The 27,002-nt window shown below is 48.5% G+C and overlaps 1 protein-coding gene across 1 annotated transcript in view; it reads right to left on the bottom strand.

Moving 5' to 3' along the window:
- The window catches only part of LOC133353541 (radixin-like), a 64,046-nt gene that overhangs the window by 14,542 nt on the left and 22,502 nt on the right, over positions 1-27,002 (bottom strand). The window contains exons 3-6 of the mRNA XM_061569861.1: positions 21,351-21,446; positions 13,698-13,972; positions 9,745-9,828; positions 2,415-2,561 (exon numbers count right to left, since the gene is read on the bottom strand). Coding sequence (XP_061425845.1) covers positions 2,415-2,561; positions 9,745-9,828; positions 13,698-13,972; positions 21,351-21,446 — 602 coding nt within the window. The remainder of the gene's footprint in view (positions 1-2,414; positions 2,562-9,744; positions 9,829-13,697; positions 13,973-21,350; positions 21,447-27,002) is intronic.

Genomic DNA, 27,002 nt, shown 5'->3' with positions numbered 1-27,002 from the left:
TAAGGGAGGCAACAAATAAAACGTTTAGAATTTGAGCACAAATAACAGTAAGTTTCTTGAAACAACGATATGAAAAAAAAGTCACGTGGGGCCCGGCACACAACGTGCGTCTTGAGTTTGAAGAAAATTAGTTCCAAGGAAGCCGCACAGCTGGCGCAAGATGGGCAGAGCTGGAGAGACCCCAGTGTCTTGAAACAAAGCCGGAAGGGAACTGAAGCAGACGCACACAAATATATCCACTAATTTTTTACCAGGTAAGGCCCACTGAGCTATGCAGTTCGTTTTCAGAAGCGACCTGGCCACAAATGAGAGCTCAACGAAGTGGCTTATCACGTGGAAATCTATAGCAGCTAAATACTCTGAATGCGTGATGTCGATTCTAAAAGTGGAGGGGAAAACTGGAGGACCCGAAGAAAAAAATCCACGTGACTAGAGAGAGAACACGCACACCCCAAATATACAGGTGTCAGGGTTAGGATCGATCCTACCAGGCGAGGTAGTGAACATCTCACCACTGTGGCACCCCTATATATAGTCCAGGGTTGTCCATAAAAAAGGTATCGTCCAATATTGAACAAACTACAATTCGACCGAGTTTGAACTGAGCAACTTCAAACTTCGGCAACATTTCCCTTATGCACGCGAAACGTTTGTGTGAACCGCAAACAACGTCAGCGATCTTCAACAGCGTGCAGCAGAAGCACTGGAAGAAACCGCAAGGCGTTGGGGAATCAGCCGCAGTCCCGGTTGCTGACGAACGCGAGGGACCCTCTTCCGGTCTCGACGCGCGTAGCCAACGCGCCGGCGGACACGCCGGAGGGTTGGAGGAATGAACCTCGCGCGATAAATCCTTCGCGCTGCCCAGTGGCACTGGCACGGCACGGTTGGTGTAGGGCCCTGGTACAAGGAATTAAATGCCCCCCCCCACCAAACCGGGGCCCACTCCCACCTCCTCCATCCCCGCCCTACTATTTGTATCCCTCCCACCTGGGGGCAGTGGGCTCCGGTGCAGTTACACCGCCTTCACACCGCTGGCCAAGTGCGTGCGCACTGCACTTCCATCGTCCTAGCTCAAACTACTGTCTGGTTGCAAATTATTTAATGATTCGGTGTGCCAATAAACATAGAACATGTTGAATACAAAATATATGCCTCTTCATGTTGCGCAGCACTATATCCCGCCAGGTCATGCTGAATACCCAGCAGCCCATGATGAATACTGCACGCGCGCACCGCTGATTGTCATTTTCACGCACCCCTAATTAGCGCTCTCCATCCGCTCGTGAATTTTTTACGACAATCAACCTGCACACACCGACACGCGTACCGGCTCACTGCAAAGCCCGGACAGGATGCCTCGTGAATGTACGGAACGGAGCCGCGGAGGCAGTCGCGTGTGGAGAGATCACACCGAGGGCATTATCTCTGAGTGCACTCCAGAGGGTCGTTTCGACCAATGCTTCAACGCTCTGGTGTCGTGCGGGTTGTGGCGAAGGGGGCGGTGATGGGTCTGGTGAGCGGGGCGTGCCAGAACCCATTTCATGGGGTCACTCTCGGTCACCGTGTTAGCCATGGCTGGGGACCGAACTTGAGGCAGCTGACAGCGCGGTGCACTAACCACTTGGACGTCATTGCCCCTCATATCACTGGCAGCTGATTGCTGCTGTGGATAGCACTGGCATGGCAGTAGGCTGGAGCGGGCACACGATTGGTAGCCACAGTCGTAGCTGCGGGTATACTGGGCGTGGTGTGCCGGGTGTAGAAGTAGCTTTATGGGTCCGGAGACCCGGGACAGACCCAGCTGAAGAAGTGAAGCCAGGCCCCACGGACGTGGCATTCCCTTCCTCCTCAGTACACGAGGGAACCCGAGTCTGTTTCAATTTTTAAACCGCATCATAAATCCAAAATACCGGGGTTTTTACTCGGGTTCGATCACGTAAGTATAAATGTGTCGTTGTCTTAAATCTCGCCTGTTTTTACAACAGGCTTTTTCCGTAACCTTAAGTTTCGTGTCAAGCGCTTTGAAGGCCTTTGCGCGAATTACGCTGTATAAAACCGACTTTATAATTATTTTCACACGTTAAATTTCGATTTAAAGCTTTCGTGACTGCAGGGATTCATCTTCTTGGCTCTTTCGGTAAAGACGCTGTCTCCCCGACAGACCTGGTCTTCACCTGAGGACGGCTGCTTGCGTTGTGGCCGAAACTTCGTGAGAATTATTGTATTATGTTTTATTATTTTATTACTTCCCTTCTACATGACTTTACCGAAAGAACCAAGAAGAGATATTTTTCACACGATTATTAATTAATCGGCCCGACACGCGGGAGTTCCCCGTACGGCCGCGGTGGATCGCCAAACGGGCCGAACGAAACTGTCCCCCTTAGCAAGCAGGGGGAGCGCGGGGGTCGTACTTGTCGTTCTTCTCGTAGATGTTGAGGCCGAGCGCGTCGACGCCCAGCTGAAGGTCGGTGCCCTTCTTGTTCTTGATGTCAAAGTAGTTGACCCCGTACATCTCCAGGTCCTGAGCAATCTTCATGTACTCCATGATGGCGTCCTCTCTGCAAGACACCGAGGGCACGACCCAGTGAATCGCTGCGCCATCGCGGACTGGGCAACACTGGGGAGGCACCGGAGGCACGGCGCTTGCTACGCTCTCGCGTGCCGTGCCAGCCTCATATCGGGCGCTTGGACAGCGTGGCCCGAAAGTCAGGACACGTCGGGTTATTGTACAGGAGTTCTTATATTTATTGTAAGAAATCAAACAGGGTTTTTCATTTATTTTAACAAATGTTTAAACTGACTTCCATTAACATTTCCGCAAATAGAAATTATCTTTTGCAATTAAGTTAAGATTTTTAAAAACTAATTTAACTCGTTCGTCTTGAGTCATTTTCTTTCCATTTTCAAATGTGATTTTAAAAGGAAAAAGAAAAACAGATATTGATTATATTAGAATTTTAAAAAAACTTAAATTAACAATTTAAATGTTTTAGTGCCAGTGTTAACTAACGTTAATTAAACGTATGTGTCCTGACCTTTGGTCTAAAGATATACAAGGAATATTTGTTTGTGTGATTATGTCCTCTGTCTCACTCCTCAAATACAAACGCGAGTGAAAAACATAACAATAAGAGACAAACATCAGGTCGTCATCATCATCAACTATGATGGTGTTGCTCTGTGGCTTTACCCAATTGGGCAATTTGCGTGCGTCATTTTTGAACTTGATAAAGTCAGAAAGTGATGCTGGGACCAACACATGGCTTCATCTTCTTTTTTCAAATAACGTCACGGGATGGCCCCCATTGTGTCCACTGTGAAGCAGACAGCGCGTGGTGTTTGCCGGTTAATACCCCCGCAGCATTAACCAGGGCCGCCTCTGAGCTTCAACCACGAACCTCTGCAACAAACCGGTCGTGTGATCGCTCGCTTAGCGAGTAGATTGCACGGGGGGAGGAAACCGGGATCAAGTGGAGCGAGACTCGTGCAGCGGGCGAAGAGACGGCGCTCACGATGTTATTGGCGCTGCAATCTCTGCGGCGCTAGTTATAATTATCCGAACAGGTTAAGGCCCACTGAGTTAGGTAGCTCTCTCTCAGAAGCGACCTCGCCACACATGAAAGCTCGATGAAGCGGCTCATCGCGTGGATATTTTATAGCAGCCAAATACTATAAACATCATCGTTAGGCCCAGCAAAGTGGGGAGTCTCAAACACAAAACGATCCCTGTGTGAGCCACCAACCACCCCCCACCACCAATTCCAAAGCACCGAATTGGAAGCATGCGCTACGATGCCAGGATGGTGGGGTAAGGCAGTGGGCGTGGGGGGGGGGTTAAAATAAGAAAATGTATTCCGTGCATTCTTCACGCAAGCACTCTCCTCTCTCCCCGCGCGAGGGGTGGTAATACTCTCATTTGAAAACCAAATAAAATACACTACAAGGGACCGTCGGCATCACTGGTGGCTTCCCGCATAATGGGGCATTTGCATGTCTGCTGGGAGAATCAGAAAGGCCGTTTAATAAAGTATCTTATTGCAAAGGGGAAGGTTTAAACAGCTCAAACCCACGGCTCTCATCTCTGCGCAACGGTAATGGATTTAATTTAATTCCCGTGCAGTTATATTTGTACTTATCCATCCCCGTTGTATTAACGTGCAAATTCTTCTTTAATGCGTATCGGTTAGAGCTTTGAAGTATTTGCCAATCGATCTAACGTAATGCATTTGCTAAACGGCAAATAATGGCGATTGGATGGAAAAAATATGTATTTTAATTTGTTGAGCGGGTGATGCGGTTCTGGAAAAGCATGCCCACAGCACAAGCGAAACGAAACCAGGCTAAGATTAAAGCTTCAGCCGTTAATTGGGACAACGACGCTCCCAGCAAAAACAAAGTGTCCCTTCACTTTGTAACGCCTCAAATTGAAAATTACAACACCTAGCCACAAACTTTAGGTCGCGTTCGTGAGGATCTACGCATTTCAGTTTCGGTTGATGCAGAGCAGGCGATATCATAATTCACATTTCACAGCCCTCAATCAAGCTACTGCTGGACGAATGTCTTCCCCAGACTGTGTCAGTCAAAGGGGGGTTGTTTGACCATACTTCACCGGGCTGGTCATTGATAGTTCGTGAAATAGCGGGCCGTGAATTTGTTTGAGATACGCACCGATGCCAGCCATGGCTGGCAATCTAACTCAGGTAGCCGTATTTCATAAGGCACAGTGCAATAATAAGCACTTATGCCAAGGCTCCCCAATTGTTATCAAAACAGGGAGGAGCAATGCAAAAGTGCAGGCAGCAGCAGCAGTATTTCTTGGCTCCAGTTCAACCCGTCCTTGGCATCAAGTGTTAACAATCCGAATAATAATAACCACATTAAATATATTCACGTGGATTGTAGCAATGCGTTTTGGGTTGGCACGCGGTTTACACGAACAAAAACAAGACAAAGTCCACCCACAAGTAGTCATCTTTAACAAACCGTGGGGGTAAATAAATAAATAAATACCGCTAAAACGAACACCTCTTACGGCCACGGGTGGTTGTTGTACACACCAACGCACCCGGCCACCGTTGTCGCCTCCCCAGTGCTTACGTGCAAATGCAGCGCCAGGCGAACATGTAAGGCCGATTCAACGTAGCGATGGTCTGGCTTTGCTGGTGAAGCAATGAACGCTGAAGACGGTCCAGGGTTTGCTCGTGTTGCTGCTGAAGCTATGTTCTCGGGGACAGCCGTGTGTGTGGCTGATGAGATGCGTTAAAAAATAATTTTAAAATATGGTACGTGCAGGGATCATATATGGGAAGGTGGCATTTAAGTAAAATAATGGGAAGGATGCACATTGTCCGATCGTTTATTTTGTTAGAGAATTGTCCAGAATTACTCTTAACATCACTCCTCACTGGTGACAGCTGTGGCTGGGAATTAAACTTGGAGTTGATGATTCGTAGCGCATCGGGCCAACCACTGCCCCCACCTGCTCCCCACAAATATATACAGCACACACATATATGGCCAGACACACACAAACTTTAACACCTAGTGGATGAACGCACACCGGCGTAATAAATTATCAATTGAAGACCGCCTCCGCAAAAAAACAGACAAGTCATGTAATGGAACATCAACCCAAAACACAAATGGACACCACAACGCGTTAACCATTTCACTCCAGTGCCCCCTTGACTAATGTTCTGTGCACGGTCGTAATGAAAAGTTCACTCCCTTTAGAAATACCACGGAGGGGTTGTGTTTCTATTTTATTCAAGGCCAAAGGCTTGTGCTCAGCTTCCCACCAAACCACACGATCTATCGTATGTGCGTGTGTGATTGTACATCTGAGGGCGTGCGAGTGCATTCTGCACGTATGCGGTATCATCACACACGCACACGATCTCTCGTGTGCGTGTGTGATGATATTGTGATTGTACATCTGAGGGCGTGCAAGTGCATTCTGTACGTACGTGTGCACCTTCAGATGCGCTTCAGATGAGATGCACAACCTTCCTTTGTTGTCACAAACAAATGATCATTGGGTGTCGTTGTGGACAATGCTCGTCACCAGATAAATGACACAAAGTGCGATTTACTTCGCATGGATATGTTATTCATAATCAACGTTATTGGGTTTTTGGGTTAGATCGCGTTATTTATAAATGTGTCGTAACACTCTACCACCCGACACGGCCAATCAGTAAAAAAGTGTCACGTTGACAAAAGACAAATAGTTCACTGCTTTAGCCCACCGGTGTGTTGAAGCGTGAAACCACAACATTAAAATTTTTGAGTACGACGTTTCGCTGGTAATTGCATCCAGCATCATCGGGCAATTCGCCAGTGAACTATTTGTCTTTTGTCAACGTGACACTTTTTTACTGATTGGTCGTGTCGGGTGGTGGAGGGTTACGACACATTTATAAATAATGGATATGTTATATTGGTTTATTTGCCAATGTGTTATTATCATACGATGGGCGTTGTGTCGTAAGATGAAGAAATCCATTCGGAATCTCGCAGAGCGATTGGCGGCGGAGTGGCTCGGTCACCCCGATGGCGACCGCTGTGCGTGCAATAGCCATAAAGATCCTGCGACCACTCAGCACACCGTCTGCCTCACGGCGGACTCGAAAGATCCACCGACGCCACGGGCTGGAGTAGGCGGGCGTCAGGGTTCCAACGTTGCCCCATCCGAAAGTCGCACCGCAAATCACTCGGCGGTCAGACTAACTTGCACACACGCGGCAGCAAACATCGCCCCCTACCGGCACACTAACGGCTCACGTCGCTCTCGCAAATTAAAGCTGCTGCCACTGCACGTGGAACTTCTTTCGCGCCGTACGTAGCCCACCGTGCTAATGGGAAGTGCCGTATCCTCATCTCTGTACCTCATCACCAACTTGAAACCCGTGCATCAGATGACGGCCGTGGAAGGCGTTTTTCGCGGGACTTCGCCTCAAAAAAGATTCCTTGGAGCGACATCTTCATCCCTCACACATACTCTTAGTTTTTTTTTTCGGTAAAGTCACGTAAAAAAAAAATAATAGAAATAATAGAGATAAAAATAATATATCTATTATTTTTATTATTTTATTTTTATTTTTTACCTACGTGACTTTACCGAAAAAAAACCTAAGAGTATGAATCCTTGCAGTCACGAAAGCTTCAAATCTAGAATCCCTCACACAGTTGGTGTTGCAGCTTCCCCATAAGAGATAGCTTTTTTTGTGCATAACATTGAAACCAAATGAGTTATTTTTATCCTCCAAGGTATTAAAGTGCAAAAGCAAATGCATTGATGGTTTTTATTGTGCAAGCCGTTGGTGTGACTGGTCCGGGAGCTTGCACTGGAGAGCCCAGTTAGAATTAGGAGCTGCTGAAAGCTGCCCACACACACACCCGGGATTCAATTCTCAGCCGTGCCGGCTCAACGCTCTGACCCCATCGCCACCACCACAGTCACCTCCATAATCTCACTTTTAAATTATCAAACCGTATCGCCGTCGTACTACAGCGGTCAACGCCTGAGGCTAGAGATATGAGCCTTGCGGGAAAGTGGCACGGCGGAGCAGGACTGGTGATTGAGCAGTGAGAAAATTGTCTTGGGTCAGGTTTCCATGCAGATTTGAATGTGAACGTATTGACGGAGCGACTGTGCTATGAACCCACATTTGATTAGGTAATCACAAGTAGTACTAGTCGCATATCTGCATTTCCCCTAAATATGTTAAGATTCGTAGTTGTATGGTGAATATGCAGCAGTGTGGTGTGCAGTAGGGTGGGTAGAATAATACATAGTGTAATATTACATAAATATGCTAAAATTCCTCTTGATATGCAAATTATTTTGTCAAGAAGCTCTTCCTCCTCCCTCCCAGCTTAAATAGACGCTCCAAGCCCAGGACGTGTCATTCAGACGCTCTCTTATCGACAGACCTGTTCTTCACCTGAGGACGGCTGCTTGCGTTGTGGCCGAAACGTCGTGAGAATTATTTGATTGTTTTATTTTTTATTATTTTATTATTTCCATTCTACGTGACTTTACCGAAAGAACCAAGAAGATGAATCCCTGCAATCACGAAAGCTTTACATCGAAATTTAGGTCGGGCTACTTCACTATTATTTGAGCAAATTCCCCATGGTGTATAAAAAATAAAATAAAAAATAGAATTTGTGCACTCACGCAATCCCTCGCACGCTTGATCAAGCGGCGTCATTGGAAGGCGCGCATCCCGTTTCTGCGTTGACCCCGTGACCTCACAACTGGTTTGGCGGTTGACCCAGGGTGAAGCGCATGGCTCCCGCACTTTGAAGGAGCCGAGCGAGCCGCCTCACCAAGGCCGCTCCCCGCGTCCGGGATTGGCACGGCAGCCTCCGCCGTGAAAACGCAGGGCCGGCTCTCTGAGCCCAGGCCACGAACGAAGCCAGCACATTTCCTGGGACGGACGATGACTACAATCTCCTTGCTCTAGTCTCAGATGTCGTCTTGCTCGTTTAAATAAAAGGCTTGGAAGGACCCCCCCCCACCTCCAACCCCTCCCCCCCCCCATCTTGTTGTCATCCATATTTATATTTCCAGCCACATTGCACAGTATGCACGTTCATTCATCTGCGCATGTTTGACAGAACAAATATAATCAATTGGGATTAAACATAACAGCAATCATCGGCCCCTTACTGGCCCGCTTGCAAGCCAGGTGTGGCGTCACCTTGTGCCTTAGGGACAGCTGCCACTGGGGGTGACCCTAGGCTAAACCACATAGCAACCATCGCCCCCGACTGGCAGACTAAGGAACGAGCGCTTGTAGGGCCAAGTGCCACGTCACCTTGCGCCACACCGGGACATCTGCCACTGGGGGTGCCCTTTCAAATGTGTTGAGATGTGATGCAAGTCGCCTATCGCGTGTCCGTGTAAAGCGCTCCGAGGCGCTCCATCAAGAACACGAATTATGAAAACATTATTAACGGATAAACGCGTTCTGTGTCAGTACGTTTGGATCGTGCACGTCACCCCTCGTAGCGGCCGCTTCTGGTCACGTTCCAATAACTCCTTCCGAGTTTAGAGCCCATTGTCACAATTCGCCAATGGATGGGTGGATGAATGTAATGTGGTTATGAGAGTCGCTTGACCATACTTCACCACGCTGGGTAGCGTGGATTGTCTGAGGGCAGGTGTCGAGGATCAGTTTAGATGTCACTCACCGCTAGATCTTAGCTTGTGGCCGGGAACAGAACTCAGGGTCACCGGGGTTCATGGTGCATTGAAGTGTCGTCAAACAACCGTCATGGTCTACATGGCATGGCCCTACATGGTATGGACGAGGCCTTCATCCAGCAGTAGATTGACAAAGAACTGTAATAACAATGTGGTAAATAAGCACCGAGTTGGCGTTTTGTTAACGTGACACATTTTTTACTGATTGGCCGTGTCGGGTGGTGGAGGGTTGCTACACATTTATAATAATGCGATCTCACCCAAAAACATTTAATTATGAAGCACTGATTAAGACCAGCTTAGAAAATGGATATATCGTGTGGCCATCACCATGCCCGGCTACCTTCGTCTCCCAGTGCTAGCGTTTATACAGCGCGCCAAGTACTCATTGGAGAGGGCCTCAGATGTTCGCCACTGGTGTTGACGGTGAGTGGGAATTGAACTTGGGTCTGGGGCGCAAACCAACGATGCCGCAGCTTTCCATCACGGTCCCCGACGCGCACGCAGCGGAACGATTCTCTTACCGCAACATCCCATTGTGCTCCGAATGCCACGCTTGTATCCTCTCCTCCCACTGGGCATTTGATAGCTTGTGCTGCTCCAACACACTGCACATTCAAAGAGTTGGGGGAAGGAGAAAGAAAAAGGTTTAGTTATTAAAACCTCCCCGCGCACACGCACACACGTGCGCACACACACATACGCAATACACACTCACGCGCACACGCGCACACACACACACGCACACACACACACACGCAAACGAGCACATTGCATTGCACGCTTTTAGACATTGGAACCCGCGTGCCAGTGAGTGGGATCAACATTGTAGGATGTTAGCGCTAACAAGGTAACGTTCCAAGACGGTGCCACGCTGCCGTTTTGGAGTAATGCGGAGGGGCCGATTCACGCTGCAACAATCGCAAGCGGCTTTTTGCGCTGCGCACAGCGCTTATTCAACGTTCGGGACGTATCGTTTCATGCTGCCCATATATTGTTGGAACGGTGAGCCACCGTCCCGCGCTTCTACGCGACCTTCAATCCGGGTGTGACAATGCCGCTCGACTGTCATGGCTACTTACCATGGTCACCACCTGGAGGCGTTGTGCGAGGTGACGCAAAAAAGGGTGCACCCCTGACCTTTCAAAACGGAGGCGCAAACGGAAAATGCCGCACTAAAAAATGAAATGGCTCCGCTCGCTCAATAGAGGAATGTTTGTCACACGCAAAGAAGAGACCAAGTGCCCCCCCCCCGCCTCCCCCCACGTAGCCCACCCAATGAGTGTTGTCAGTGAGCACCCCTACGAAGGTTGGCACAGCACATCGCAAGGGTGCGAGTGTGGCCAGCGCTCATGCCCGGTTACCTTCATCTCCTCAGTTTGGGGGGTGGTTTCTTTTCTCCCACACCAAACCAGGTACTCATTTTTTAAGGTCGAGTCAACCTAAAGGTGGCCCGGGACTGGTTGAGACGTTCACCGCAGATGTTAGCCCGGTGGGCGGGCATGAAATTCGGATTGGTGCGTTTTTAGCGGCCGGTGTAGCGGTTAGCCAAAACACATGCACGTCCCGCCGTAAATGATTATATACGTTCTCCGTAAACGAAACGTACGCAAGCGGGTCAGCGGTAATGCGACAGAGCATCTCACGTGAACAGGAAGAGACGTGACATAAATCGGTTCAATTCTCCTGAAAGAAAACCCTCCACGCAAATCTAACACCTGCGGCATTTGGACAAGCGACGTGGGATTTCGGCAGGAATCTGGATGGCACGACAGGAGGTCAAATGCGCTAACCCGTCTGCCGCTTATTTGCGTGACACTTTCCAGATGTCCGATTTGAAAGTAAAATTTGGCTTCTCGTGGCAAAGATATTTCCTGCTTGCTCAATCCCTGGCATGGAAAATTGGTGGCTCACGCAACTGCTAGCGGAAGGTGCCTCCCACTTGGAGGCAGGTCTAGACGGCCCGTCTAGAGGGTATTTTGGCCTACTCTTTCACGCTGGTCAGAAGCCATGGAATGGGTGGGAGTACCCACATTTTATCCGGCCACACGCGACCAGTCGACCGACTAACTGCGGGCAGACCCGTGTAAACATACCCGTGTAAACACCGTTGGGTGGACAGAGGTAATTTAAGAAACTCGCATCGTTGTTTTAAACTGCCGTGCCGGGAGCTAGAATCTAACCGGCAACCTCTGGATGGCAAGTCCAGTGATCTGACCACGAGGCCGCCGTGGGGCAGCGTCGGTGACGGAGCAGCATTGCAATCGCCATTGCGCTCGATTGCTAAGCCCCTGTAGTGTAGCGACAGAAGATTATATTAATTAGGTTTTTTTTGTAATACGTATATACATTTTTCTATGCCAAACATAATTTCGCATTTTAATCATTGTAATGCATACGCGTTAGCTTTTCAGAGCCTCGCCAAACCAAACGGACGTCTTAATTGGGGCACATCATTCAATTAAATACAATAACACAACCGTGCAAAGCAGCAATTGTCAATCTTTCCAAGGTTACATTACAGCATGACATCAATTCTGCATGAAGAACATATCGTGTAAGCCAGCCAAATTGCTGTACGCATACTGAATGTGGGGGTCTGCATGGCAGGTGTTGCGATTCAATTCCACAATGGGATGCACGCACAAGTAACACAATCCTCACTCACAGCGAAGACACGAGCACGTGCAATTATACACGCCAACTATGCCGTTGAAGTTGCGGGCACTCCTTTTAATAGCCGCGACAGCTAAAACAATTCCGTGATACACTCGGCGGTTAAAAAAAAATTATTGGGTGGCTTATGTGAAAGCCAAATTTAAAATAAAAGAAACGATCATTTTAAAAACAAAATCTGAAGTTTAATACTTCACCTACACGCACCACTTATAAGTGGTACGTATAGGTGAAGTATTAAACGATAATTATCGTTTCACTTACAGAGCCCCACTGCATTCGTCTTGTAAATCGGTCAGCGCGGTGCCGTGTTAGCAGCGTGGGCTTGCTACTACTGCAAGCCTCGGCGTTCATCGCTGCGAGGTTTAAAGGGAACAGGGGAACGCGCCCAGAAACGGGCCCAGAGTCCCGGCACCCGCGCTCCAAGCCAGAGTTCACATTTTATGCAACAGCGTTTTAAGAGCGGCGCCAACGGCTGAGCGTTGCACTCGATTTGCTCGTTTTACGACAGGAGCACAAAAAAGCACAAACGGGCTACCGCATGGCGCGACCGCGTTCAAGTGACTGCCGCCGGCGCCGCCTCGCCCCACAAATTCACGGCGGCCGCGTGGCCCGGTTTTGCCTGCGAGAGCGGCAAGCGGTCGTATGACGGAACCTTTCATTAAAAAATCCCAGCCACCCCACCGACCCGCCCCCGCCCACCCACCCACCCACTCTGGGTTGTAACCGCGAAGGCGACAGAGAGCGTAATTACTTTGCACATAAACCGGATTATGTCTCGGAAATGCGTGCCTTCCTGTGGACGACAACGCCAGTCTAATTGAACGGCATAGTCCCTTGGCAATTATTACGCCATCAACATAGTCTGTCGTGTCAGCACATTGAAATAGAAGCGCGATCATGTAGATAGCCTGCGCATGACATTGCCGTTGTCATCCTACGACCCACAGTGCGCTCCACAAGTTTGGCACGTGAATGGCAAACGGGCAGCCCTAATAATTACTGCTCGTGCTGTTGCTGGCAGAAGGGACACAGCTACATTACAGGGATCTCTAGGGAGAGCCCCTATAGAGAGAATTTGGCCTACTCTTCCACATTGGCCAGACATCTTGGAAGATGTGAGAGCACCCACAATTCACCCCACGCAAGCTGTAGACTGACCACCATGTAAAATGTTAAATTGACAGCGTTCGTAGCCTACCTTCAACGGGTCTCACTCGTCACCCTTGTTGCTGTTGTTGCTGTTGTTGTTACTCTACCATTAGCATCGTGTGCTTATATTTGACACCCTTTGTTCCAATGACCTTAATCTTACACGGGCTTTCACAACCAATACTATGCTTCATAGTTTATTTTGGGCTAGATGGTGTAGGTATGTCATTTTTTTTATTTAACTATAACCCTCTACCGTCCGACAGAGCCAATAAAATCAAGTTGTCACGTGGGCAAATATTCCGCGTTGTCCTTCCCCGCACCTCCGTTTAGCACGGTTGGCGAGGTAATAGGCAGATGTAGAACAAAGGCAAAAATCCCCGTGTCATCAACATAGGCTGTGCTGCTCTTTACACACCGTGCCAGATACTCGTGTAAGGCTGAAATCGACCTAGGGGAGGCCCAGAACCGGCTCAGGTATCCGTCACCGGTGTTGGCTGCGAGTGGGAATCGAACCCGGGTCGCCGGCTTTGTAGCGCAGCGTGCCGAACCGCTACACCACCGCTTCCCCAACTACCGCACACACACACAATCCACTGACACGCTCACAAACACACACAAACAGACTGACAACAAAACGCTCTCTCACCGTGAGGGCAGCAGCTTCTCATTGGCCAGGTACCCTGGCGGGTTCTTCTCCTTGCTGTAGTCGCCGTACTTGGCCTGCACGGCGTAGGAGGCGAGCAGCACGCCGGTCTCGGGCGGGCAGTAGATCTCCTCCGAGAGGATGCCCTCCTTGATTTGCAGGTAGAAGAGTCGCTGCGTGGCCTCCTGGATCAGCTCCTCGGACACGTCCTCCGGGAAGTACTTGGCGCGAAAGCGGAACTGCACCGGGTTCTCCTTGCGGATGTCGTGCGAGGAGACCTTGGAGGGGAGGTTGGGGCGGGGGGGGGTGAGAAATGAGCCGGCTTCGTCAGGCCAGGTGGGCACCCTCTCATCACCTTTCTTTTTCCACCGCGCAACCGAGCCGTGCCCGGGACCCGTGCTGTGCCGGCCCGGCGCAGATCGGGATGTTGGCTCTAGATTGTTTTTTCCTACTGCAGAAGGCGCCATCGGATGTACTCGGTCATCCACGCCGGGATGGTGGCGATGGCACGTTCTGCAGTGTGAGAAACAATCTAGAGCCGCCGACATTAAAAAGGCATTCCTATTCCACGCCTGGCCCCGCTTGGCCCCTCCGAGCCACATTCACACGCGTCCTGTGAGGCCAGAGTTTCGCGCTTTGGTTCGGTTCCCGGCTCGGCAAAATACTGCGAGGTTCCTGTCTTGACAAGGCTCGAATGTGCCCGTGGAGACGGGGGGGGGGGGGAGAACTAATCCGGTGGCCAGGAGTGGAAGTGCATGTGGCCAGTTCCAGGATTATTCAGACAATGTAAAGTTGTTTGGTAATTATCAATCATTCGTATAATCGTGAAAGTGGCTTATTAACTTTGGCATCGTTGTTAGGACTGTAAAGTAGAGTTTCACGGTGCAATAGTAGGCCCTTGGAACAGCCGCCACCTGTTAGTACACCAAGTAGGCTCTAGATTCCTCCGTGTGGATTTCTACGACATATCAATGTGCAGGTATCTGTACACATGGGTTATTTCTGGGTGTTCTAGTTTTATTATAAAGAACAATGCACATTATTGTTCATTATAAATGCTACTTGAAAATAGACTTTGTAGAGTCATCAGCTCCTCTACTGGCTGAAAAAGAGGGAAACATTTAAATGATTTATCCGTACGTTCTCTCCGCATATTAGTGTTGTTGAGAGTGGCCTGAACTCAAGAAAAATATGAGCACAGTTGGGCTGAGTGCCTGTCCCTATATGGGAGATACGAGCGTTTAGGGTATTCGGCTCCTATAAATGTCCTCGTGATAAGCCACTTCCTTGAGCTATCATTTGTGACAGCCAGGTCGTTTCTGAAAAAGAGCCATATAGCTCAGCGGGCACTTACCTGGCAAAATAAAAAAATTTTAGTTGCGTTTCAAAACGCTCGTAAAATATCAGAGCGTCGGATGCACTGGGACGTGCCGACGCTGGGACGGTGACGATGGCGCATTCCTTTTCACGACGTACGTGAAGAGACAAAACACAAAACGGGCGGCCTTTGGACCACATCCACCAACCCTTGCAGCATACCTCGGGGCAACATACCTCGGGGTACCACACCCTCCAACTGGTGACGACCCCGTAAGAGGATTTTGCAACCCACACCGACGCAACGACAAAAAATGTGCCGATGCCGAAGCGAAAAATACGACTTTTTATTTTCTAACTACAACAACCGACTTGTAATGTTTATTTTTGTAAACGTTATTGAATAACACACAGAACTGCCCTTTGCTTCATCCGCTGGCGGAGTAGGGTCTTCCCCACACCACACAGGGTGGGGGTGGGGTGGGGTTGTGGGTGATATTTAACCATACTTCACCATGCTGGTCAGTGGCATTGATTGGGAAAGGTGTGGCACATTGACATGGGTGTATAGAAGTGCAGAACATTTTGTAAATATTATGTGTTTACTCTCCAACACACCAGTGTGCCGTACTAGTAACAAATTGGCCTGTTTTGTTTGTGTGACAACCCTTACCAATTGGCCGTGTCGGGTGGTTGTGGGTTTAAAGACACATTTATATTGATGCGATCTAACCCCCCAAAAAACCTCTACTGTGGCCTCTACTGCCCACCGATTACCCTCCATGTCAAATGGATCCCTCGGGGTCGAGCCATTCACGCAGGATCAATGTGCTTGGCTACTCATGCCTCTATAGGCAAGTTCCTTTGTACAGCGCAGAAACCCAGGAACAATATCCTGATGTAGGCCGCACTGCTGCTATTGTGTGGAGCAACCACAGCTAAAACGTGTGCTGAGACAGCAGAAGCCCGAGGCTGTTTTCAACATCTGTCATAGTCAGAAGATCGTTAAGCATCTTTGCACGGCAATAAACTTGGGTTAGAAAACATTCTAAACATGCAGTTCTGCGACATATTTTAGCGGAATGCAGTTAGGTCACAAGCACCAGATTTCAAATAAATACCTTAAGGCCAAGTATTAGCTCCTCCTACGGCAGGACAGTGTGTACAGTGCTGCAATCCGTATTTAGATGTTACATCTGCCTTAGTTGATTGTCATATTTTGTTTTCTTCAAACGTTTGCGTATGGTAAAAGATAAAGGTGCAGCCCTAAAATACCTTGCTAATGCCACTGCTGGCAGAAGGGCCTTCACTAGGCAGAGCACCGACCCGACAGCACCTCGAGAAGGTGTTTTTGGGCTATTGTGCCACACTTTAACCCCACCACCCATGACTTTGGCGTACTGCTGGGTGCGCAGATGGTGTGAGATGCAGGGGGTGGTTCTCAATGCAACAGGCTCAAATGTTTAAACTGCCATGGCAGGAGATAAAATCAAACTGGTCACCACCTCTGGATTGCAAGTCCGGTGCACTGACCCATTGGAGCACGACGATGTTGAAGCTAGATATTTCTGGTTTGGTAATAAATATATATTCCAGTGACTTGTAGAATTATCACAGCAGTAGCAGCATGCGTGGTTTGTATTTTGTCTAAGTTACCTTGGTTTTGCCAAGGCTCAGAGCCGGCCTTTGATAGATTAACAGGTGACATCAAAGAGACGCTTCACTTCCACAACGGGGCCTTGCAGTATTTTTTTCACAACTGTCCATAATAATCTCTTTTTGAAAGAGAGTAGTTTTAGAAAATGAAACATTGCTACTCGAGACAAGCCTCGGATTTTCCTGCTGAGCCGGCAAACTAACGCGATGCACTTTGGTGATCTCTGACAAATGGGAATGTGCATTCGTGTTAAAGATTACTTCTCTGGCTTCAACATCGAATTATTTTTTTCCCCGTTTTCTAAAATGCACTTAGTGAACGTCCATGGGGAAGAGTTCCCATTTGTTACATATTTTTTTTAAAGGACTGAGTCGAGTAAGACCTGTGAGCTTACACGAGTCTGTTCGCCGAATTGTTTCCCCAATGGGGACATTTCATAAATAAAATAGCCCAAGACAATGTGAAGGGTAAGTGCAGATGGCAAGCACATATTTCATGGAAGAGCACGCAGTTTGCTGCGAGTATCGCACGAGGCAATACTGTTGTTTCAGAATGAGACAGCTGTCACCGCCATTTTAAAATAATCTCACACCCAAGACCTTTTCTTTTGACATTTAAGAGGTGAAAAAAATAACCAAAACGACTACGTGGGATTTATGTGAAATGGAGCTCACTAGGATGGAATAACAATATTTCCCCTCATGAAACTGACAAAAAATATTTTTAAAATTAACACAAAGTTAAATACATTTCCAGTCTAAATATTTTAGCATCTTTGAGTGCTGGTAGCTGTGTGTTCAGGAATTATTTACACTCCTAGAAAAGTTTATCAGGTTAATATGTGCCTCAAAGTCTTTATCTATTTTATGTTTGTGAACTTTAAATACCAAAAGTGTATCAGACATGAGTACAAATTGCAATTTACAACACTGACTTTTTCCCCCTCACACGGGACTTTTCATTTTATGTTGTTGATAAAGTTATAGAATATTAAATGTTATCCTCAGAAACAATAATGAACTACTGCCTAGCAGTGTTATTATAAGGCCTCATCAATTTCAAAGGCGATGGATGCTGCTGGAATGTCATGGTTAGCAAGCCGGACTTGCAATCCAGGTCACCGGTTCAATATCTGGGCACAGCAATTGAAATAATGGCGCCAGTTTCTAAAATACCCCCACCTCTCTCCACTCAGCAGTAATAACTCGCCCACCACCACCTCTTGACTATCGACAGGTCTCATGTGGCAGAGTAGGAAAAGATTTAGCTCGAGAAAGTGTTCTCTCCTGTTTGCTATGTATGCTGAACTTCTTTCGTACCGTCCGTAGCCAACCGTTCTAATTGGAGGTGCGGGAGGGAAGGACAACAGACTAAACACAAAAATCAGTTCTAAAGAAGTGAGTTTTCAATCCAGATTATTTAAAAGTGCATAGCTTCAGTGGCTTCCTAATATGTGAAGGAAGAGCGTTCCAGACGGCCGCAGAAGTGCATCTGAAAGCGTGCGATGTGGTGACCGTCTTTCTTCGACGGCCAGCCACAAATGCCGCTGCTGCGAGGGTGACCAAAGTTTGCGTGATGGTTTATGCTCCGAGGTGAGATCGTGGTTAATTTGTGGCGAACACTTTGTGTGCAACGAGTGCGAGGGCCTCTTCCGCCAGCAGTGGCGTGAACAAGCAATTACAGGGGTGCCCCTTAATCTTCACCTTTTCACCAACATCAAAGCAAGATGCCCTGAAACTTTTGGCGTTACCCTCAGGAGTTCACAGGGAGGGCATTAAGCGAGGAAGAGCAGCCGGCTAGATACCACGCAGCCCGTGATGCCAGATCACCCCCTGCAGAGCTATTCAGTGTCACTCTCCTGCTGCACAGAGCTCGGATTGTGTCCAACGAGCGTTCAACAGACTGTGTCGTGGTGACACGCGATATTCTCCGGCGAAGCAGCTAACCGTGCGGAGTGAGGGGTCCGGGCTCACTCCCCGACAGGCCCCAACTGCCCCCTGAGAAATGCGAACGACCCAGGGAGGCGCCCCCCGGATGACGGCCTCCCGCTCCGAACACCACGCGGCCGTTTTGCGCGCACCGTAACACACCTGGGTCTTTTAAAGAGGCACAGCGGAGAGTACAGCAACGGCACGGTGCTGTCAGGCTAATTGGCGCTCCCTAATAGCCAATCGGAGGATTCGTGTAGCCGTTGCTTACGGAATGCAGCGAGGGCTTTTAAAAATAAGTATGCCTCCTAAATGAGTATCATCTCCTTAATGTGGTTCTTAATGGCCATCTTAAAAAAATGAGGAGTTTCGATTGCTTTGTTGTTGTTGCTATAATGGGAGAACAGCGCTCCACAACGAGAGAACTAAACAGATTCGTTAATGGAGTTTTTTTTTTCTTCCAGGCGACTGCCTCTTCTTTTTATTATACGTGTCTCTGGACTTCTTTACGAATTACAATGCCAATCAAGCATGTCATGAGAATAATTCCCGAGTGGATTTCAAAGCCAGCAGAGCATCGCGTGACATCCAATATTTTCAATCTTCAGAAAATATTAAAAAAATAATTTATCACACTGTTCGGCTCGTCCACATTTTATTTTGCGTCTATATATTTGGGGGATTTTTTTTTCTCTTCTCCTCAACACTATTCCTGGTGCTCTATCAGCGTTGAGTCACCGACACGAAAAAAAATCCAATTTTGAAAAATATCCTACCCCCACGTGTCCGTGATTGACTGCACAACAAATATTTGACAGAGCATCTTCGTCGCCTGCGTATCTTTAACACACACTTTCTAAAACACTCTGCCTGACAATCAAACCCTATGTAATGTTACATTACCACAGCTGTGATGGAGCCAAATTGTGCCCAACCAAATTGAATAACAATGGGTCATTTGTTTGTTTGTGTGTGTGCAGTCATTGGTGGTGACTGAGCTGAGAGTGATGGGATGTTTCTTCCAGGATCCCTGTGTTGTTGTCACTGGCTGGTGGACTGTGACCACGTAACAAGCTTAAATAAGTATATTTGGCAGTTCGGGGATGCCATCATTTATTATTGATACCACGCTTCCCGTACAGTACACAGAGGCGCCAGAACAAAGGCATGTTTGAGATAATTACTGGATAAGAAAATTAATGCAGACCAAAAAAAAAAATCTAATTTCATCGTGAACAGTGGCATGGCTTTGAACTGCATTTGTTCCATGAGTGCATGGTTTAACGCCACTGCAGCTGAAGAAATCGTACTCCGAGCCTCACAATGCCCATATTATTTACACGTCAATAGAGCTATACATTTTGGAAACTCTTTGTCTCTCAAGTTCACCTGGGAGGGAAATGCACGGTCACTCGGACCCACTTGTATGCGCCGAAACGACCATCATATTTCAGCTTCTTCCCAAGCAAAACATATTTGTGCAATCTCCGTAGCAACAGCTGCTAGCCGGTAGTATCTTGAAGGCAAATGAGGGCATACCAGTTTAACCGCTCAATACAAACTCACGTTTCACTAAAATAAACACACTCAGGTAGCGACAGAGTGGCTAATGGGTCATAGGACGTTGCCAACACTGCTGGCGTCGGGGTTTGAATTCAGGTTTCATCCGTCCGTGACTAAACTGGACACACAAGGGTAGCGCGCTGATGGTCTCGCCAGTGTCCAACACATCCAATTTTCGTTTTTCTACTTTAATTCGGCACGTTTCAGCTCCGAGACGTCGAAATTATGGTTTGATTGCCATGCGACAAAGATGGGTTTTTTTGCAGGGAATATAAGGAAGCAACGCTGTGGTGATAAGAAAGAAGTTTTGTTTCATCATATTCTGGGGCCGTACTCTGGCACAACTAGAGTTCCAAATAGAATTGTTGTTCAGCGCATGGCAGGAAGCTGACGGCACAGGCGGAATTTTAATGAGGACAACGCAGCCGGCATAATTTACAAACATTTAAAAATAAATTACTTTTACGATACCGGCTATTCCTCTTGCTGCGAAAGCCTTCACGGGCGAATGCTGATGTCGCCAACGAAGTGAGGGAATGAGAACTCGAAAGCGACGATGCTGGCCAACACTCGGGCTGGGCCATTGCAGAAGTCATCTCTAGAAATTCTCACCCTTGTACGAACCCAAAAGACCGGCCAAACATTACGGTTGACTTGTGCGCTCACAAGCACCATTTTCACTTGGGAAATCTTCGCTGGACACAGCCGAGATGAGAATTGAGAAAAACAACAACATTACAAGCAGCAGCTGTGAGCACACACGACACTGCTTAATGAAGTGTGGGTGAGTTTATTTGTCTGTGTGCCATGCAGGCTGTGGTCGTAGAGCAGGGACCATTATACGGTGATGTTGATTACATAGATTAATCGACTAACGGTTGTAATGGATTACGTTTTTGTTTAATTGTGGTCCATTACTTGGAAGCCGTCCCACACAATGCACCTTGCTGCCTCAACAAAGGTAGGAGGCGAGCGATGCCGTGCGTCATGCAATTCACGACGACGCCGGCGACGTCCTCAGGCTTCTGTGAAGCGGCACGCGACATGAGAACAGGGGTGCAACTCTTTCCCAACTAATTTGCGAGCGATCCGATCGATAAAATCGGCCGGCTACTCGATCACTTCATTATTTAAATTAGATAACGCGGCCCTGCTGCGTGGGCTTCTGGGAGATGTCACGTGTGCCAGTACCTTCTTGTCCATCTTGAGCCATCCGATGGAGCCCTTGAGGTCCGTGTACTGGAGGCCGAAGAACCAGATCTCGCGGAGTCCGATGGTGCGCACGACCTTGCGGAATACAAAGACAAAAATCCCCCGTTTAGCCTTGACAGACTGTTGGGGCAAATGCTGTTAGCGAGTAGCACCTGTGAAGGCCGGCACGGCGCACGAGGGGGGGGGGTGGGTGACCAGCACCACGCCCGGCCGCCTTTGTCTCTCATTTGAGGCCGAGTCTTCCTCAGGGAGGCCCAGAACCGGTTCAGATAATCGTCACTGGTATTGACCGTGAGCGGGAATCGAACCCGGGTCGCCAGGTTCGTAGCGCAGCATAGCGCTAACCACTACACTACCGCTCCACACTGCGGACCACACACGTGCACACACACACACATGCACACACACACACATGCACACACACACGTGCACACACACACACATGCACACACACACACATGCACACACACACACGTGCACACACACGTGCACACACACACGCATGCACACACACACACATGCACACACACACACGTGCACACACACGTGCACACACACATGCACACAAACGCACACACACACACGTGCGCACAAAGAGGAGACCCCGTCAGCACCTCAACTCTGAGATGACACCCAGCGCTCCTGCACAGTGGCGGCACGAGGGGCGAAGCAAAACCAGGCGGCTCAAGGGGGCCTCCGGATAAATTACCTTTTGAATCGGAATGCACCAAAACATTTCGCTCTAATTCAGATCTGAACATGAGAAAATGAACACGGAGAAGATAAATCGACCCTCTCAGTTCTATTTGATGTGCAGCCCTCTTCCCTCTGATCTCACGGAATCTCGCTCACCTTGCACCAACATCCCCCGTCTCATTCCTACCCCCCTCTTCGCTCGTCGCTTTACACCGCCGTCGGTTGTCCACATTCGTGTCGCCACATCCCTACCTCTCATCTCCATCCTGTCCGTCATCTCACGGAGGGGTTTGTAAATTGAAGGCAGGGCCCACGAGACGTAATATTGGCCGAGGTTGCCCCCGAATTGGGCCAAAAACACCACCACTCATCGTCTTGGTTCTTTCGGTAAAGTCACGTAGAATGGAAATAATAAAATAAAAAAAATAAAACATAATACAATAATTTATTTGTATTTTTATTATTTTATTATTTCCATTCTACGTGACTTTACTGAAAGAACCAAGAAGACGAATCCCTGCAGTCACGAAAGCTTGAAATCGAAATTTTATTATGTTTTATTTTTATTATTTTATTATTTCCCTTCTACGTGACTTTACCGAAAGAACCAAGAAGACGAATCCCTGCAGTCACGAAAGCTTTACATCGAAACACCACCACTGCTCCCACAGATCAGGGTGTTGCCACCCGTCCTGCTTTTTCCAGGATCGCCTTCATCCAGCAGTGGAGTGATCACGGCCGACGGTGATGGATGATACGACACTCGATGCAAAGTGTTTACATGTTTGAACTCTCCCGGTTCTTCCGACGATATGTCCCTGGCTTTTTTTTCTTTGTAGCTCGTCGATTAAAAATCCTACCCACACGTGTTTCCCAATGGCGGATCGGGCTCGTAAAACCTTAGCAGGATGTAAACCTCCACAGAGGGCTGCAACTCTAGCATCCATTGGGGATGGAGGTGTGCTTGTCATTTCAGCTCCGAATTTTATGGGGCAGGTGTTTTTTTTTTATATAGTTGTGTACAAATTTTTTTTTAAGTAGTTTTCGAAAAAACAAATCTTAAGCGTTGCAAACTTCAATATTTCAGAGACACGGAACTCACTCGGTTCTTTTTTTTTTGGTGCGTGGTGTTGAAAGTTGATACTAATGCAATTGAACGTGCGGCCGATAAATACAAGGGCATTCTTGCTAAATGAACGTGAAAAAAAACTATAAATAGGCCACGTTAATATCGTTTGAGAGAAATTGAATAGAACTTAGGGTACACAATCAATTTGCTATTGCAATCTGCTCATTTTCGCGATAAAGGATTTTGGGTTAGATCGCGCAAGTATAAATGTGTCCTTAACCCTCCACCACTCGACACAGCCAATTAGTAAGATGTGTCACGTTAATAAAACCTGCCAATTAGTTACTACGTCAGCACACCGGCGGTGTGTTGGAGAGTAAACCCACAACATTAACAATTTGGGTACGACGCTGGTAATTACAACCAGCATTGCAAATGTTGTGCTGGGTTTACTCTCCAGCACACCGGCGGTGTACTGAAGCAGTAACTAATTGCCACGTTTTGTTTACGTGACAAACCTTACTAATTGGCTGCGGTTGGGTGGTAGTAGGTTAACGACACAGCGTTCATATTTACGCGATCTAACACGAAAAACCCATTGTGATGAATAACATCGGTCACGAAAGTGTTAAACTGCTCATTTTATCTACTCCGCTTTACGGCAAAACCTCAGTCAGCCCTTTAAACAATGCACAACTTCGTGAACATTTTAATCTCGGGGCACTGCCCTCCTGCAGGATTTGCTGTAATCCGGCGGCGGCGGCGGCGTTATCTCGTTCCAGGGAGAGAGAACGCGATGTCATTTTTTAAAGCAAATGTTTACTCATGGACTTGTCAGCCCGTCAGAGGCTTGGCACCAATGCGACTCACCAAGTAGTTGATTAAACGCAAAACTTTTCTCGTTTCTTTGCCAATGTCAAGAGTCACGGGACGGGGAAACTTTAAGCGATTTATAGACGAGCGGACGGATAAAGTAGATTTTCAAATATTCGTAAATTTATGCGCTTACTTATCCGACACGTTTATGCAAGCGGCAGCGTTGTTATGTATCGTGCTTCTGATAGATTAAATCGCTCACAAAATGATGCAAATTTATTCTTGTAGGCAAAGATTCCCTGTATAGCCACAACAAACTTTTGGGGCAAGTGCTGTTAGCAAGCACCTATTATTAAGACCACAACGGAGCACGAGGGGGTTGGTTGCCAGCACCATGCCCGACCACGATTGTCTGCTGAGTGGCAATGTTTACTCACTGCACCAGGTGCTCATTTGAGGTCGAGTCGACGACGGGGAGGCCCAGAACCGGTTCAGATAATCGTCACTTGCGTTGGCCATGAGCGGGAATCGAACTCGGTTTGCCGGGTTCGTAGCGCAGCATGCGAGTCACGGCACCACCACTCCCCAAGCACGTACACACGTACACACGTACACACAACCCTGGGCTCGTGTCAAGTAGCGTGGCTGCTAGAAGTCAGGATATTTATTTATCCTGGAAGAGGAATCCGATGGGTTATGAAGCTCTTTTTCACAAATGTCTATAGTCAGGTCACGTCAGCAAGTTACAAGTGAAGCCTCGAATGGGCTTTATTTTTTCAAAGATGCCACACTTTAATCTTGCACTGTGGTCCTCTCTAGCGACTGGCTGCAGCAGTGACACACACAGAGACAACTGTGACCGCTACGTGTGTACATTGAACTTCTTTCGCACCGTACGTAGCCAAGCGTGCCAATCGGAGGTGCGCGGGAAGGACGATGATGATGATAATTTAAAAGTGCAGAGCTCCAGTGGTTTCCTAACATCGGAAGGAAGAGAGTTCCAGACGGCAGCAGAAGCGCACCTGGAAGCTCCGTGCGCCGCGGTGAGGTGCGGTGACCATGAGATGGCAACTGGGAGGCACACGACTGGGAGTGGACGTGAGGGGAGGGTGAGTGGGCAGCAGTGGGGGGGTGGGGGGGGGGGTTAGGAGGTTGGCTATTCTTGACGCCAGCCACAGCAGGCGATGGCAGGCCTCAGCGGCTCCAAGGGGCTTTGTTTGAGAATAAGCACGCCCTAGGTGTGCCTGCAGCCAAACCGGTATAATCTCATAAGTCGTGACTTGTGAGCAAGCGTTCGTGTGTGCGTGCGTCTTTGTGTTCTTCTTTATTTATTTGCGAGCGTCGCTATTTGTTTCATTCTTCGGCGAACGCCATGACCGCTTCACGCGGTGCAACTTCTGAGTTTCCCAACACCATTCTTCTTCTTCTGCCGCCGCCATCGATGCCGAGGGAAGGCGAAAGGCGGAAGCAAAATGGGGGGGCCCAATCCTCTGGGTCGTTTGGGGTCAGGGTGGGGACGTAATCCAGAGTCGCAGAGTTAAGTGCAAAACGATTTGCCCCTCCTGTCGGGTTATCGCCCTCGGATTGAACAAAATTCAGGCGACGACGCAGAGACGCGCATCCTGGCTGGCAATTGCGTGGGACAATCGAGTCAACCACTTCCTCACGAGCTCTTTCATTCGTCTAATTAGTGCGGAGGAGGGTGGACTTTCCACCCGAATTATGCGCTGCCCATTGCCTAATAAATGTTGCGGGCAGGTGGCATCCCTACCATCTAGTAACCCACGTTCACAGTCGCCTCAATGCGTATCATCAACTAATAATAATAATAATTTACAGGCGTTTGTCAACCCGCTGCCGAATGAGCGCTTCGTTGTCCTCGTATCACTAATATCACTCGCCAGGCCGTGTCGGTCAGGGGAGTTGTTTGACCATACTTCACCACGCTGGTCAGTGCGGATTGTGAATTGGGGTGAGGCGGAGGCTGTGCAGGTGGGTGGGTGGTAGGTCCTGGTGATGGACGGTGGTGGTCACCCATTCAAGACCTATTCCAGGCTCCAAACCTGCTTAGCTTCTGAAGTCATATGACATCGGTTGCATGCCAGGCGATTTGGTCAAAATATGCGAATGCAATACGTTTTAATTAAATATGATATTTTCCCGTCACTCGATAATTTTGCGGAAAAAGCCTAAATCTGCCAACAACATGGACGTCTTTCTTGCCTCTCGCCAACAACGAACAACGTCCGTTCTGAACGTCATTCATTAATTTCTAATAAAACCCCCCGCTCGCCCGGATGGACCCCGGGGGATCCTCATCGTTCCGTTCCGCGAGCTTGCCGCGGACGGGATGGGTTGTGTGCGCTGCAAAGGGCGAGCAGCGGAATGCAAGGGAAGTGGCGGCAAGGGCAGGAGGAGGTAAATAGTGCGGCGGCTGCCATCAGCAGCAGCATCAGCAGCAGCAGCAGCTGCAGCTGCTGCTGCTGCTGCAGGGTTAATGTGGGTGATGCCCTTTAGGTGGGTGGAGAGGAGATGGGGAAGTGGGGAGTTGCGGTGGGGGGGGGGCAGGTGGAGTGCATTGTGAGGGTAGTAGCGGCTTCGGGGTTAATGTGGACGCCACCAGAACAACAACCGCCGCCATTTGAGAGTGAATGGCGCCACGGTGGCGAGATGTTAACTACCTCGCCTGGTGTACGGGTGGTCGTGGTTTCGATCCCGACCCCGACGCCTGTTGAGTGTATTGGTTTGGAGTTTGCGTGTCTCTCTCTCTCCACGTGGTCGCGTGAATTTTTCTCCGGACAATCCGGGGTTTTCCCTCCACATTTTGAATCAACATGCGTTTCGAGTATTTGGCTGCTAAATATTTCCGCGCGATAAGCCACTTCGTTGAGCTATCATTTGTGATAGCCAGGTTACTTCTGAAAAACAGCTATATAGCTTAATGGGCCTTACCTGGTAAAACATTTTTTTTTATAGAGTGGCCTTAGTGATGTCACCACGGCACGGGTGCCAGGCTACGTGCACGTGGATGCTAAAGCGCCGATGCGCAT

This window comes from Lethenteron reissneri, chromosome 6 (genome assembly GCF_015708825.2).
Source record: "Lethenteron reissneri isolate LAM-NWPU_2019-01 chromosome 6, ASM1570882v1, whole genome shotgun sequence".
Lineage (NCBI taxonomy): Eukaryota > Metazoa > Chordata > Hyperoartia > Petromyzontiformes > Petromyzontidae > Lethenteron > Lethenteron reissneri.
The sequence above is the reverse complement of the archived record's forward strand: the minus strand, read 5'-3'. Positions and strand labels throughout refer to the sequence as shown.